General features: G+C 38.7%; 1 protein-coding gene across 1 annotated transcript in view; it reads left to right on the forward strand.

Annotated features, from left to right (window-relative positions):
- The window catches only part of FAF1 (Fas associated factor 1), a 239,794-nt gene that overhangs the window by 38,756 nt on the left and 187,851 nt on the right, over positions 1-13,187 (forward strand). The window contains exons 4-5 of the mRNA XM_032218051.1: positions 7,601-7,806; positions 13,095-13,186. Coding sequence (XP_032073942.1) covers positions 7,601-7,806; positions 13,095-13,186 — 298 coding nt within the window. The remainder of the gene's footprint in view (positions 1-7,600; positions 7,807-13,094; position 13,187) is intronic.

Here is a 13,187-nt window from a genome sequence, read left to right on the forward strand (position 1 = left end):
TCCCTTTCAAGAGGGAGCGGGTTATTCTAAACAAGGCGGCTGGGCGCGATTCAGCGGATGCAATAAGGGCGGCAAAATGCGAACATTTCGCCGCCCGTATTGCCACGAGATAGGCTCTGATAAAGGCTCTCATCAGTGCTCGGTCTGTCTCAGATTTACTGGCCCTCCAGCGGCGCTCTAGGTGTCTCTTTTGGCGCTTCATCTCCCGGAGTTCCTTGGTAAACCAAGGGGCCCTCCTGGATCTGCTGCCTCGGAGAGGTCGCAAAGGTGCAATCCGGTTTAGAGCCCCCGCCGCCGCTGTATTCCAAGCAGCGACTAAGGACTCCACCGGATTGTGGGCGATAGTGTCAGGTATTTCTCCAAGCGCCGTCTGAAATCCCATAGGGTCCATCAGGTGCGTCCATCAGATGCTCAGTAGAAGTAATCTCTTACTTCTTCCAATGAAATTATTATAATAATTAATGAACACATTTCCCAAAACCCAGATTAAAACCAGATAGGTTGAATATAAGACAAATGTTCTTAGTGATTAGACCAAGAAATCTAGCTCTCTTCTTCACTTAATGTTCAATTGGTCCCTTTAACTGTAATTGGTAATGGCTTACACAACAGCCCAATCTTCTTTCTCTAAGAAGAGGCATTATTTGTATCAGTGGCAAGACTAGTGTAAAATTCCCACAAAAATGAAAGTCTGTGTGGACTGTGAAATTTGGAGATCCAAAATCTCTTCCACTGAATTCTTTATTTTAATTCCTGCTTTTTGATACGGGAGAGGTGACATCTTTGCTAAGAGGGAGTTGTGAAATCAGACTTCTCTGAGATTGAAATCTCACTTTTTTGTCAGAAGGGGGATTTATATTATTGTTGCTGAAATGTCATAATTTCTAAGAAACTACAGCTGGCAATCTGTGCTTGAAGAAGCAATTATGGATATTATGAGATTATTTTGTCTCAACGATAGTAGTGTAGAAGCAATAGATAATGTTTATTGAGACTCAGTGAAAGAATGGAAATTGTTGAAAATGTCCTAAATCTCCCCATTTCTAGCACTTTAGCCATCAAGCCTCACTACTTTAGCATTAATTGACTGCATTCCCCCCCCCAAAAAAAATGCCGACATTCACTAAAAACAATAAAAATAAAAATTGTCCAGGTTTTATTGGGATAATATGTAAACTGGAAAAATATTGTCTGTGTGATAAATGCTGTGTGGAGAAAGAGAATTGTGCTTTCAAAGTCAGACTGCTTGTGTTGTGTTCCTGAATTGCAGATATATGGGGACACGCACAAACAGACAGAACCAAAAACAGAGGGATCAGTGTGGTTTGGAATATGAGGACTGATCCCTTTCCTCTTCTGCTTTAGTTTTGAAAACTAACTGCATTGACCATCTGGCCGGAAAGGTCTTCACAAGCAGTAGTCTTCTTGCTTCCCACTCCAGCACAGAAAAATCTCTGAATTGGGGCCAATATATTTTTCCATGGAAATGTATACACCTAAACACAGCGCACCCATTGTTCATCTTAACTCTGAAACTGCCCATGGCTTTGGAGCTGAGAATTACCCTTTGTTCTTTCTGATTAGCAAGAAAGAAAAGGGGGTTTTGTGTAAAAAAGAATCACAGTGTTCTATTTTTTGTTTGCTTCTCCTTCACTCAAACATAATTTGTAATGCAGAATGATGCAAATTATTGTAGCCAATGGTTAAGACGACAAACGCTCTGATATTAAAACGGCACAAATTTGTCAGCAACAGTTTGCTGTCATAGTTCAGTTTAACAGTGACTGAGTTGTTGTTTGCAAGCGTTTACCTACTGATTACAGTGGATGGATCTGAAAAACCAGAAGCTCAATACAAGCTTCCTATTTTGAAAAACAGATAGGAGATGAAACATTTTAAACTGCTGGTACACCTACCGGTATTAATATATCAAGGATTTTCAATTCATATCTCATAGTTCTATAACAATTAGAATTTATTTATTTGGGTTCTTGTGGGGAAAATAGGAGAAAAAAGGTCTGTTGGATATGTTCGCTGCCTTGAGTTACACTATATTGCCAAAAGTATTCACTCACCTGCCTTTACTCACACATGAACTAACTGTAAGTGGCCTCCCATTCCTAATCCATAGGGTTCAATATGACGTCGGTCCACTCTTAGCAACTATAACAGCTTCAACTCTTCTGGGAAGGCTGTCCACAAGGTTTAGGAGTGTGTTTATGGGAATTTTGGACCACTCTTCCAGAAGTGCATTTGTGAGGTCACACACTGATGTTGGACAAGAAGGCCTGGCTCTCAGTCTCCACTCTAATTCATCCCAAAGGTGTTCTATCGTGTTGAGGTCAGGACTCTGTGCAGGCCAGTCAAGTTCATACACACCAGACTCTCTCATCCATGTCTTTATGGACCTTGCTTTGTACACTGGTGCACAGTCATGTTGGAAGAGGAAGAGACCAGCTCCAAACTGTTCCCACAAAGTTGGGAGCATGGAATTGTCCAAAATGTCTTAGTATGCTGAAGCATTCAGAGTTTCTTTCACTGGAACTAAGGGGCCAAGCCCAGCTCCTGAAAAACAACCCCACACCATAATCCCCCCTCCACCAAACTTTACACTTGGCACAATGCAGTCAGACAACTACCGTTCTCCTGGCAACTGCCAAACCCAGACTCGTCCATCAGATTGCCAGATGGAGAAGTGTGATTCGTCACTCCAGAGGACGTGTCTCCTCTGCTCTAGAATCCAGTGGTGCCATGCTTTACACCACTGCATCTGACGCTTTGCATTCCACTTGGTGATGTATGACTTGGATGCAGCTGCTCGGCCATGGAAACCCATTCCATGAAGCTCTGTGCACATTGTTCTTGAGCTAATCTGAAGGCCACATGACGTTTGGAGGTCTGTAGTGATTGACTCTGCAGAAAGTTGGCGACCTCTGCACTATGCGCCTCAGCATCCGCTGACCCCGCTCCGTCAGTTTACGTGGCCTACCACTTCGTGGCTGCGTTGCTGTCGTTCCCAAACACTTCCACGTTCTTATAATACAGTTGACAGTTGACTGTGGAATATTTAGGAACGAGGAATGTCACGACTGGATTTGTTGCACAGGTGGCATCCCATCACAGTTCCACACTAGAGTTCACTAAGCTCCTGAGAGCGACCAATTCTTTCACAAATGTTTGTAAAAAACAGCCTGCATGTCTAGGTACTTGATTTTATACCCCTGTGGCCATGGAAGTGATTGGAACACCTGATTCTGATTATTTGGATGGGTGAGCGAATACTTTGGGCAATATAGTGTATTTGTAAAAAGAATAAAGGAGTACAAATAAAATTTATTCAATTTGCATGGCCATGCATCTTAACAAGTGACTGTGGGCAGTGAACAATCATAAAATAAATTGAAAACAATTCCCATCACAAATACAAAAGTTATAATGCATGGCAACTGAGCAGGATATCACAAGGCAGACACTAGCACAGCCAGAACTCAGAACCCTTCACACACTCAAGGCTGGGCATCAAACCAGATCTTTAGGGTCTTACAAAAGGCCAGCAGAGTCCAAGCTATTCTCATTTCTGGTAAGAGAATGTAATTGGCATGATTTATGGCAGAAAAGGCATACATCCTGGGCCACAGCACTGGCACTTTTGGCTAATAGACTCAGATCATGTCCATCCTGCTGGATTTGTTGTGGAGAAACAAGCGGAGAAAGATAGTCCTTTAAGTAACCTAATCCCAAACCAAACTTTAAAGGTGACAACCTTTGAATTTCACTTGGGCATACATAGATAGCTAGTGTAACTTTCATGAAATAGTGGTGTTATTTATACCAAGTAGCCAACACTATTTACTACCTAGGCAGCTGTACTCTGCACCAATTTGACAGAGTTTGTTGCATAAATTCAGATCCAGGAAGCACACAAAGATAGCTGATTCAGCTGGATTCATTAACTTCTTTATATACATAAGAATAGATGAATAAATGTACAATACCAACATGTGGTTCTTCCAAGTAAACACAAGGCAGGAGAGTTGCAGGCAAACACAAGCAGTTAGCTTCATTTCAGCAGACAAGCCCAGACAGACTGCTGATTTACTTCTCAGAGCAGCAGACTGCTTTCTTAAGTTTGTTTCAACTCTCTGCACAGACTCAGATGTGTTTAAGCTCCCATTGACTTAGTTACTATGCCTATTCATTGGCTGACCTTATTCCCATGTCTATCCCAGTCATAAATATTTTAAAATTGCACCCTATTTAAAGTGCATTGCAGTAGTCCAAACGGGAGGCCACAAAGGCACGTGCAGCAATGAGCAGGGACTTATTCAATCATACACCTTTTAAAAAAATTCTTCCCAGTCCAATAATGTTTTTGTAAAAGATGGACAGATCTCTGTGCCCTTCAGCCAAATAACTTTTCAAAAGCTGAAGAGAATAGGATCATATATGGTGTGAAGCAAAATAAAGAAACCGATTGGGTCAGGCGGAAGAAAAACAACAACACCTTCAGGAGATCCTGCTGGGAGAGGGAATGGGCAGCAGCTCAGAATGCTGCTGTTTTTTCCATTCTGTACTTCCTTTCTCCTTTCTGATGACATGACCCAGAGGAAATATGGGCAGCCTTCCCATACATAATAAGCAATGTATATTGGTAAAGGATTGGAAGGAATTCCAGAAGCTACGTTTTTCATGGTTTCCTTGCCTTGTAGGACACTGCTGATAATCCTTTTTTTTTCAATTTAGAAATAAGAGGAAAAATATTTAAATATCTTTTCCGAATTCCAAATATAATCTCCTTGTGACCTATGAAAAATTTGTTCAGATATAAATAATAATAGTGCCCAATTGGATGTCTTCCTCCTGCCTGCCTGCCTCCCTTGTTTCCAAGGAAAAGGGATTTGCAAGTAGAGCGTATGTGTGTATGCGGCCATGATAGTAGTTTTTTCTCATTTAGAGAGAGACCAGCTGGCATTGCCATGACACATCATATGAGAGCATTGAAGAACAAAGGGAAGGAGAGAGTCTCTAACAGATAATTGGACCTAAGCCAAGAATGTCCAATGTTTCTTAAACACTTGAGCACACATACCACAGTATTTCCTAACCTTAACCAAAACTCCCTAGACAAAAAGAGTGGACAGGGACAGGGCAAAGCTACTTAAAAATATAATAATATTAAATGCAATCAGTGCAATTAATTCCCCCCCCCCATATTGCATTAGTAAGTTTTGAAGAGGTTCTGGAGTCTGCGGGGCTGCAAATTGTATATCCCTGTTCAAAGCCATGTAGGCTTTACAAAATCAAAAATTATTTGACAAACCAGAAACCCAATATAGCCTTTAGTGGATGGGATGTGTTTTGTATTATCAATGTTCAGTGTTAGTTATATTCTATAACTACTTTTTAGATATGTCTATATGGAAAAGAAGAAATATATTTTATTTTTATACTTGCAAATTGGATCAAAATGAAACCGCATGTCCTATCAGATGTTTTAATTTGTTAATAAAAATATCTGAACAGTGAATTACTAAAATCAGTTATTGTGATATATACCACTATTTTGCACTATTTGTATTTATTTAATAGTCAGATTGATACTACATTGCTTTCAAATACAAAGGCAAATTTGAAACTGAGTGTTTTCAGTTTAATTTATATTTCATTTTATTATTATAATTGTGCTTTTGAAAAGCATCTAGGCTATATAAGATAGACTAACTCCTGACAACTGTTAAAATTGTTGCCGGTCATGATGTTAGCAGAATTAATTGGAGGTCTATTTAGTTATGGCTAATAATTCTGAGAATCAAAAGGCTTTTGTTCAGGAACAAAATGCTTACCACCTGTGGCTGCATTTCTGCACTGTTCATAGAAGTAACCTCAAATAATGTTCATAAAGTGAAACCAGTTGTTTGAAGAATTTGCCTATCTTAAGAGCTACTCAAATTTATTTAACAGGTTCTCCAACAAAGCAAAATAACCAAGTCATCTTTGCAGAAACCTTTGAGAAAGATATTAAGGCATGGCAAATATCAGAATAAAATTCATATACGTTACAATACCATTTAATTTGTATGAGATATAATTGAGATGATATAAAATGTGGCACCCAAGCAAAATGGAACTTGATATTAAACATTAATGTTAACTATTTCAGGCCTCAGTCAATCAGTGATAAATATTCATATTATCAAATAATGGAAGCTAGCCCAAAGCAAAGGTAAGGCAGAGTAGGAAATATGGGTTTATCCTTAATTGTAACATGATTGTCAATGGAATCTGTTTCATTATTAGACTGATCATATGCTCAGATGAATAGGGAAGAAAGGAGTAGGGATTCTATATTTAATTGCCCCATGTTTTATCTTTGGCTTTTATCTTTGTTTACCTGTGGTGTATGTATATATATGTATATGTATATGTATATGTGTGTATGTATGTATGTATGTATGTATGTATATGTATATATATATGTGTGTATATGTATGTGTATATGTATATATATATGTATATGTGTGTGTATATATGTATGTATATGTATATGTATATGTATTTAGTGTCACAACCCCTGGTATGCCCAAATATGGGAGAAGGCCTATTGCTTCCATTCTCTGTCTATTGGCTCGTCACAAGAGACCATCCAGACAGAAAGCCAATATTTTTACTGTTGCCTTTGTTACATTTGTATTTATGCTGATAAATAAATAAAGGGAGACTAGTATAGATCTATTTCAAGCCATTCAGCTCTCATCAGCTAGCCATACCTTTAGCTTGAAATAGATCTATACTAGTCTCCCTTTATTTATTTATCAGCACAAATAATATATTTATATATATATGTGTGTGTGTGTGTGTTTTATTTGTGCTGATAAATAAATAAATAAATACACACACACATACACATACATACATAGACATACATACATACATACCTGTGATATATATATATATTCTAAAGCAAGACTTCTTGCCACATTTTATACATACATACATACATACATACATACATACATACATACATTCGCAAGAAGTCTTGCTTTAGAAATTCTTAGTGGTTGCAGGCTTAAGAAAACAGCAGATTACATCCTCATTATTATTGCCACTTTGTTTTCTGGTATTTCACAAGTTTCCTTATTTTCACAACCTTTTATAAGGCAGTTATTTTACCTTCTACATAAGGACATCATGTTGTGTCTAAACAGGCCTTCTGACTGATTCTTTATTATAGTCATGAAGGTCTTCTGCTGATTTATTCTTGTCCATGGGCTGGTTCAGGACATTTTGGTGTAGACCTAAGTATCATATTCTGCTACTTAATACACTCCAGTTCTGTTCTGTTCAGTGACTTTTTAAAATATGTTCATTTTCAGTTTTCAGCACTTTGTCAACTACTTTGTGACTGCCTCAGACAGTTCTACTAATTCCTCATGCATATTCTAAGTGGCTTGTACAAATCCAAGCCCTTTGCCACGGCTGGTTACACAAAATTTGCATTAATACATGTAGGTTTATGTTTATGTTTATTGGATTTATATGCGTAAGCATATGAGGGTGCATAAATTTGGGAAATTTGACACCAAACTGATATGTTTTTCAGTGAATATAGTGGAGAATCTTTACAAAGGCCTGCCTATGGTCCTGCTAGTCATCCTTCGTCATCTTCAGCATCATCCTCCTCTTCTGCATTTCGTCCCGTAGTGCCATCCCGACAAATAGTGGAAAGACAACCACGAATGCTTGACTTCAGAGTGGAATACAGAGATCGAAATGTGGATGTGGTGCTTGAAGACAGTTCTACAGTTGGTAAGAAACTACTGAAGGGAAAAAAAACCAAGACCAAACTAAGTACCAAGTTTATCTACCAACTATAATATAAATATGTGTAAGAGCTGAAATTGGCAGAGCTCTAATAAGCCCAGGGAGAACTGATTTGTAAACACACAACAGGTGCATTCCGATCTCAAGCTTGGGAAAAGCAGCGCCAAAAGTCCATTGACTTGAAAGGGCAGGAGAAATTTTATAATTTCACCCTGAGGGTGATCTCTGTGTGTTCTGTAATACCGAGGTGTTTGTTCACATGACATTTTTTTTTTCTGCAAGGAAGCAATTTATCTAGCTTTTTGTTGGTGGTTGGGGTGGTTTTTATGCTTTTAAAAATTGTTTATAGTGTTTTATTACGTGGCACGACAAAACCGCGCTCGATTAAAGCGCACCTGATTAAAGCGCGTTGCTGACGTCATCAACAGGGCGACAACAGCGAGCGCGGAGAAAGAAGGGCGCTTTAAATAGCGCTTTGAAAGCAAGCCGATTCAAGTTAGGTTTAGGGTTAGGTTAAGGGTTAGGGTTAGGTTTACGGTTAGGTTAAGGGTTAGGATTAGGTTTAGCGTTAGGTTAAGGGTTAGGTTTAGGGTTAGGTTTAGGGTTAGGTTAAGGGTTAGGTTTAGGGTTAGGTTTAGGATTAGGTTTACGGGGGTTAGGTTTAGGTTTAGGGGTTAATTTTAGGCTTAGCGTTTACAGCGTGCTTTTTTCTCTGTGCTGTTGTCGCGCTGTGATGACGTCAGCTACGCAGTTTCGTCGAGCGCACTTTAGTCGAACGTGGTTTTGTGGTGGAACCTTTTATTACTGTCTGAGCTGGCCAGGTTATGTTAAAAAGATGGGCAGTTATATTAATCTTTTAAATAAATTAATAGCTCTACAGCTTTTTCTTTTTGTTATCTAATTTCTGAAAGAGTAGAAATTTATTCAGCCATTCGTTATCTGAAGTCTGATATGTTTCTTTGGAGGGGAGGGAGGAGATTTATAAAAGCAGTACTGGTAAAATTAAAGTTAGTGTTAGTCTAGGGAAACAAGGACTAGGGAAAAACATGCTTGAGTTCTTTAAGTATATGAATTAATAATTGTATGATGGGACAAAATAATGATCAAAGTTACCAGAACCCAGGTTAATGCAGTGTATAATATCTCTGTTATACAGGTTAGAATCATAGAGCATGTATGCTTTTAAATTCAGTTTAAAGATTGCAAAATGTTGTGCTTGAAGTGGTGCCAGAATTAAGAGAAATATCACCTCGACAGAAAGAAAAGGGAATTCTGCCCTCATTATAAAGTCATCATGGAGTCATTGATTTACAAAATGTAGTGATTTCTATTAGGCTGTAAACTGTTCCATTACACTTTTCAGACAGAGTTGTTTGTTGTGCTGGAATTAGTGTTATGAATCGCAGCATCTAGTTTTCCTATCTATTAATCTCACATTACTTATATATTATTTTGCTTGCTAGGACAATTAGGTAGAAAGAAGATGTAACTTTATTACAGTGGTACCTTGGTGCTCAACTGCTTTGAAACTCATCGAATTTGGTACTCAACACATTTTGACTTGAAAAATTGTCCTGGTACTCATCGTTTTTTTGGTACTCAACACATAAGCTAGAACTTGTTAGTATCAGCTGCCTTGTGATTCACTATAATTCCTTCTGGGAAAAATTTGTTTGGTATTCATTGGTTTTGGTACTCATCATGCCTCCCAGAACCAATTAACAATGAGTACCAAGATACCACTATGTTTGTTTAAAACAGTTTTGCCCACTCTGTATGATTAGTGATATCAAACAAATGCTTCCTTTTAAAATAAGTGTTTGTCTAGTTTATTCATATTTCACATTTCTGAACCATCCATCTCTGTCAAAGAGGGACTTTGGATCGGGTATTTAGTTTTAAAATGCAATAAAAAAACCATAGGCATATTGTGGCAAGCGTTTGCCCAGAACTGTTTAAAAAAAAGGGGGGGAGGGGAAAGAGTACCGTATGTAATATATAATCAAAGAGTGACACCTAGTGGCAAGTATATGTTTTATTTGCTAAGCAGGTACTTTATTTGTTTGGCTATTCACTTCATATCCATTGTTATGCTCAATTCTTCACTGGGTTGTGTCTTGTTTTTGAGATTGGTTGAAATTCAAGTTCTCAGTCTCAGTTTTGATTTCGCACAACTCCAAATGAGAAAATGATATTGATGTTTTTAAGATCACTTTAGCTGATAGATTAATAAGATGCTCATTTTTAATCAGGCAGGGGATTTTTATATTTTGAGAGATTTTTTTTTAATAGAAGTCAATGATTAATTTTCTAGAAGTAGCAGAGTTTAAGAGACAATTGTGTTGACATGAATGAAAGGGTGAAATACGATACCTTCTGAAATATATGTATCATGTCAACAAGTTATGCATTTTTCCTTCTGAAAAAAGTTTTCCAGAGAACTATATAAAATATTGATATCTCTAGAGATTTTGCTCATAATTCCATAATCATCTGAAGTAGTTTTCTATATGTGGAAATATATTATAAAGAGAAAATATATATGAACATTAGTCACAGTATCTCTTTGGGGTTAAGCAGGTTATGTTGATTTATATGAAAAAATAAATATATATTGAGATAAGGGTAAAAAAAAACCCATCAGACTGCATTCTATTTTGATGTCCTAAATTTCACTTTTTACTAAGCTAAGACCATACTTTCATTAGTGTTTCAATAGTGTTTTAATCCCTTCCATCTGTCTCTTGTTCAGAATCAATTCACACATTATACAGTGCTTGAAAATGGCTTTGAAGAAACTAATAAATTGTAGAGCTTAAAATCAAAACAGTAATTTTGATCTGGAAGAGAAATGGAAAGATTTTTAAGGAAAGAATTCTACTCTAATTTAGCCTTTAGCTCTGTTAACAGCAATCAAAACAGTTAATTAACATTCTATGTGAGTGATATTGAGGACCACATTTTAGTGATGGAACGGAATCCATTTATGTAGAAAAGTCAAGAGTCAGTCCTCACATACCTTCTTCAAACTTCTGAAATAGCAACTATGGGAAAGAAAGAATCTCATTGTGGAATATATCAAGGTGAAAAAGCATTTGGTCTCAATAAGTAGCTGTTAGCTAATATGGAAAATTAGTATTTACATTATGTGTAAATTTTAAACATTTCAAACAATTTAGGAAGGTTTTTAGAGTCCAAAGCATATATCCATGATGGTGAGGTGGCGCAGTTGGTAGAGTCCAGTACTGCAGGCCACTTCAGCTGACTGCTATCTGCAGTTCAGCGGTTCAAATCTCACCGGCTCAGGGTTGACTCAGCCTTCCATCCTTCTGAGGTGGGTAAAATGAGGACCCAGATTGTGGGGGCGATATGCTGACTCTGTAAACCGCTTAGAGAGGGCTAAAAGCCCTATGAAGCGGTATATAAGTCTAACTGCTATTGCTATTGCTATTGAACCTATGGCACATGTGCCCAAAGTGGCACACAAAGCCATGTTGCCCGGCATGTGCGGCCTTGCCTGTTTGTCTTTTGGGTTTCTGGTGCACATCCAGGTGCGACGATCAGCTGTCCTTCATGTGCGCATGTGCACTGGCCAGCTGATTGTCGGGTGCACATGTGTGCCAGAACCCAGAAGTTCAGTTTTTCCAGAGCGTGATCCCTTCACCTGCGCGGCAATGCTGAAAACAGGTGTACGCATGTGCTCTGACCAGCTGATCATCAGGCATGCATGCACGCCAGAACATGGAAGTTTGGCTTTTCCGGACTGCAGTCCTGATGAGCATGTGCGCACACATAATATTTCCATGTGACCTTTTTGGCACTTGGTGCTGAAAAGGTTCGCCATTACTGGCATCATAAGAGCCAAGGTGGCGCAGTGGTTAGGGTGCAGTACTGCAGGCCACTTCAGCTGACTGTTATCTGCAGTTCAGCTGTTCAAATCTCACCGGCTCAAGGTTGACTCAGCCTTCCATCCTTCTGAGGTGGGTGAAATGAGGACCCAGACTGTGGGGGTGATATGCTGACTCTGTAAACCGCTTAGAGAGGGCTGAAAGCCCTATGAAGCGGTATATAAGTCTAACTGCTATTGCTATATATCATAGAAAGCAAACTTCTAGTGCAAATTGTATACCCTAAACCAGTGGTCTTCAACCTTGGCAACTTTAAGACTTGTGGACTTCAACTCCCAGAGTTCCTCAGCCAGCTATGCTGGCTGAGGAACTCTGGGAGTTGAAGTCCACAGGTCTTAAAGTTGCCAAGGTTGGAGACCACTGCCCTAAACCATGTGTCAAACTCAAGGCCCATGGACTGGATCTGGCCTGTGGGGTGCTTAGATCTGGCCCATGGGGCCATCCTGGAAACAGCAAAGGACTGGTCTGTAGTTCCTCTACCAGCAAAAATGGAGCTTGGAGGATGGGGGAACAGGCTCCATTTTCATTGGCAGAGGGCTGCAGGAAGCCATCATGGCCAAAAATGGGACCTGGGGCATGCGCGGCCTGCCAGAGCTCCATTTTTACAGGCAGAGGGCTAGCAAAATAAACAAGACAAAAGAAGAAATGTTTCCCCTGTTGCATTTGAGCATGCAAGAAAGGAGAGGAAAGGAGAAAGAAAAAGAGGAACAAAAAGGAAAGATGGGAAGAGAGCAAGGAAGGAAAAATAAGGGAAGGGAAGAAAGGAAAAGGAAGAAGGAAGGAAAAAGAAGAGAGGGAAGGGAGGAAGTAAGGAGATTATAATGGGAGTGAGGGAGGGTCTGAGGGAAGTGCTACCCAAGCACTTGGCCACCACAGGTGCCCCTGATATGAGTGATGTCGAGTAGGCCTTGCCCACCCTGACAATGTCCACCATGGCCCACCAATGTCAAACAAAACCTGATACAGCCCTCAGTGAAATCGAGTTTGACACCCCTGCCATATTTTTGAGTTTGACATATCAAAAGATCCATTTGTTTTAATTTAGAAATGAAATCTGAATTCCTTTAATCCTTTTTACATAAAGTGGGAAAAACAATATCAAAATTCAATGGCATTTCAAGTAAAATCTATTATTATTTTTCATTTCTCTTCTTTATATCCTAAACATTTATTCAGTGTTCCATTTTTAATGTTATTATATATGCGTTTATGGAGATAAACTGATATTTAAAGACATACATTTAAAATATATTGATTGAGTAATGCTTGAGATGCTTAGATTTTATTTTGCCTATGCTTTATAAAAATAAATCAGAAAAAGCAGAAATGTTTTTTGATGAGTCTCCTTTGTTTTTGTTTTTCCAGGAGAGATCAAACATATTTTAGAAAATGAGCTTCAGATTCCTGCATCGAAAATATTGCTAAAGGGCTGGAAGACTGGAGATGTAGATGATAGTG

This window comes from Thamnophis elegans, chromosome 5 (genome assembly GCF_009769535.1).
Source record: "Thamnophis elegans isolate rThaEle1 chromosome 5, rThaEle1.pri, whole genome shotgun sequence".
Taxonomy (NCBI): domain Eukaryota; kingdom Metazoa; phylum Chordata; class Lepidosauria; order Squamata; family Colubridae; genus Thamnophis; species Thamnophis elegans.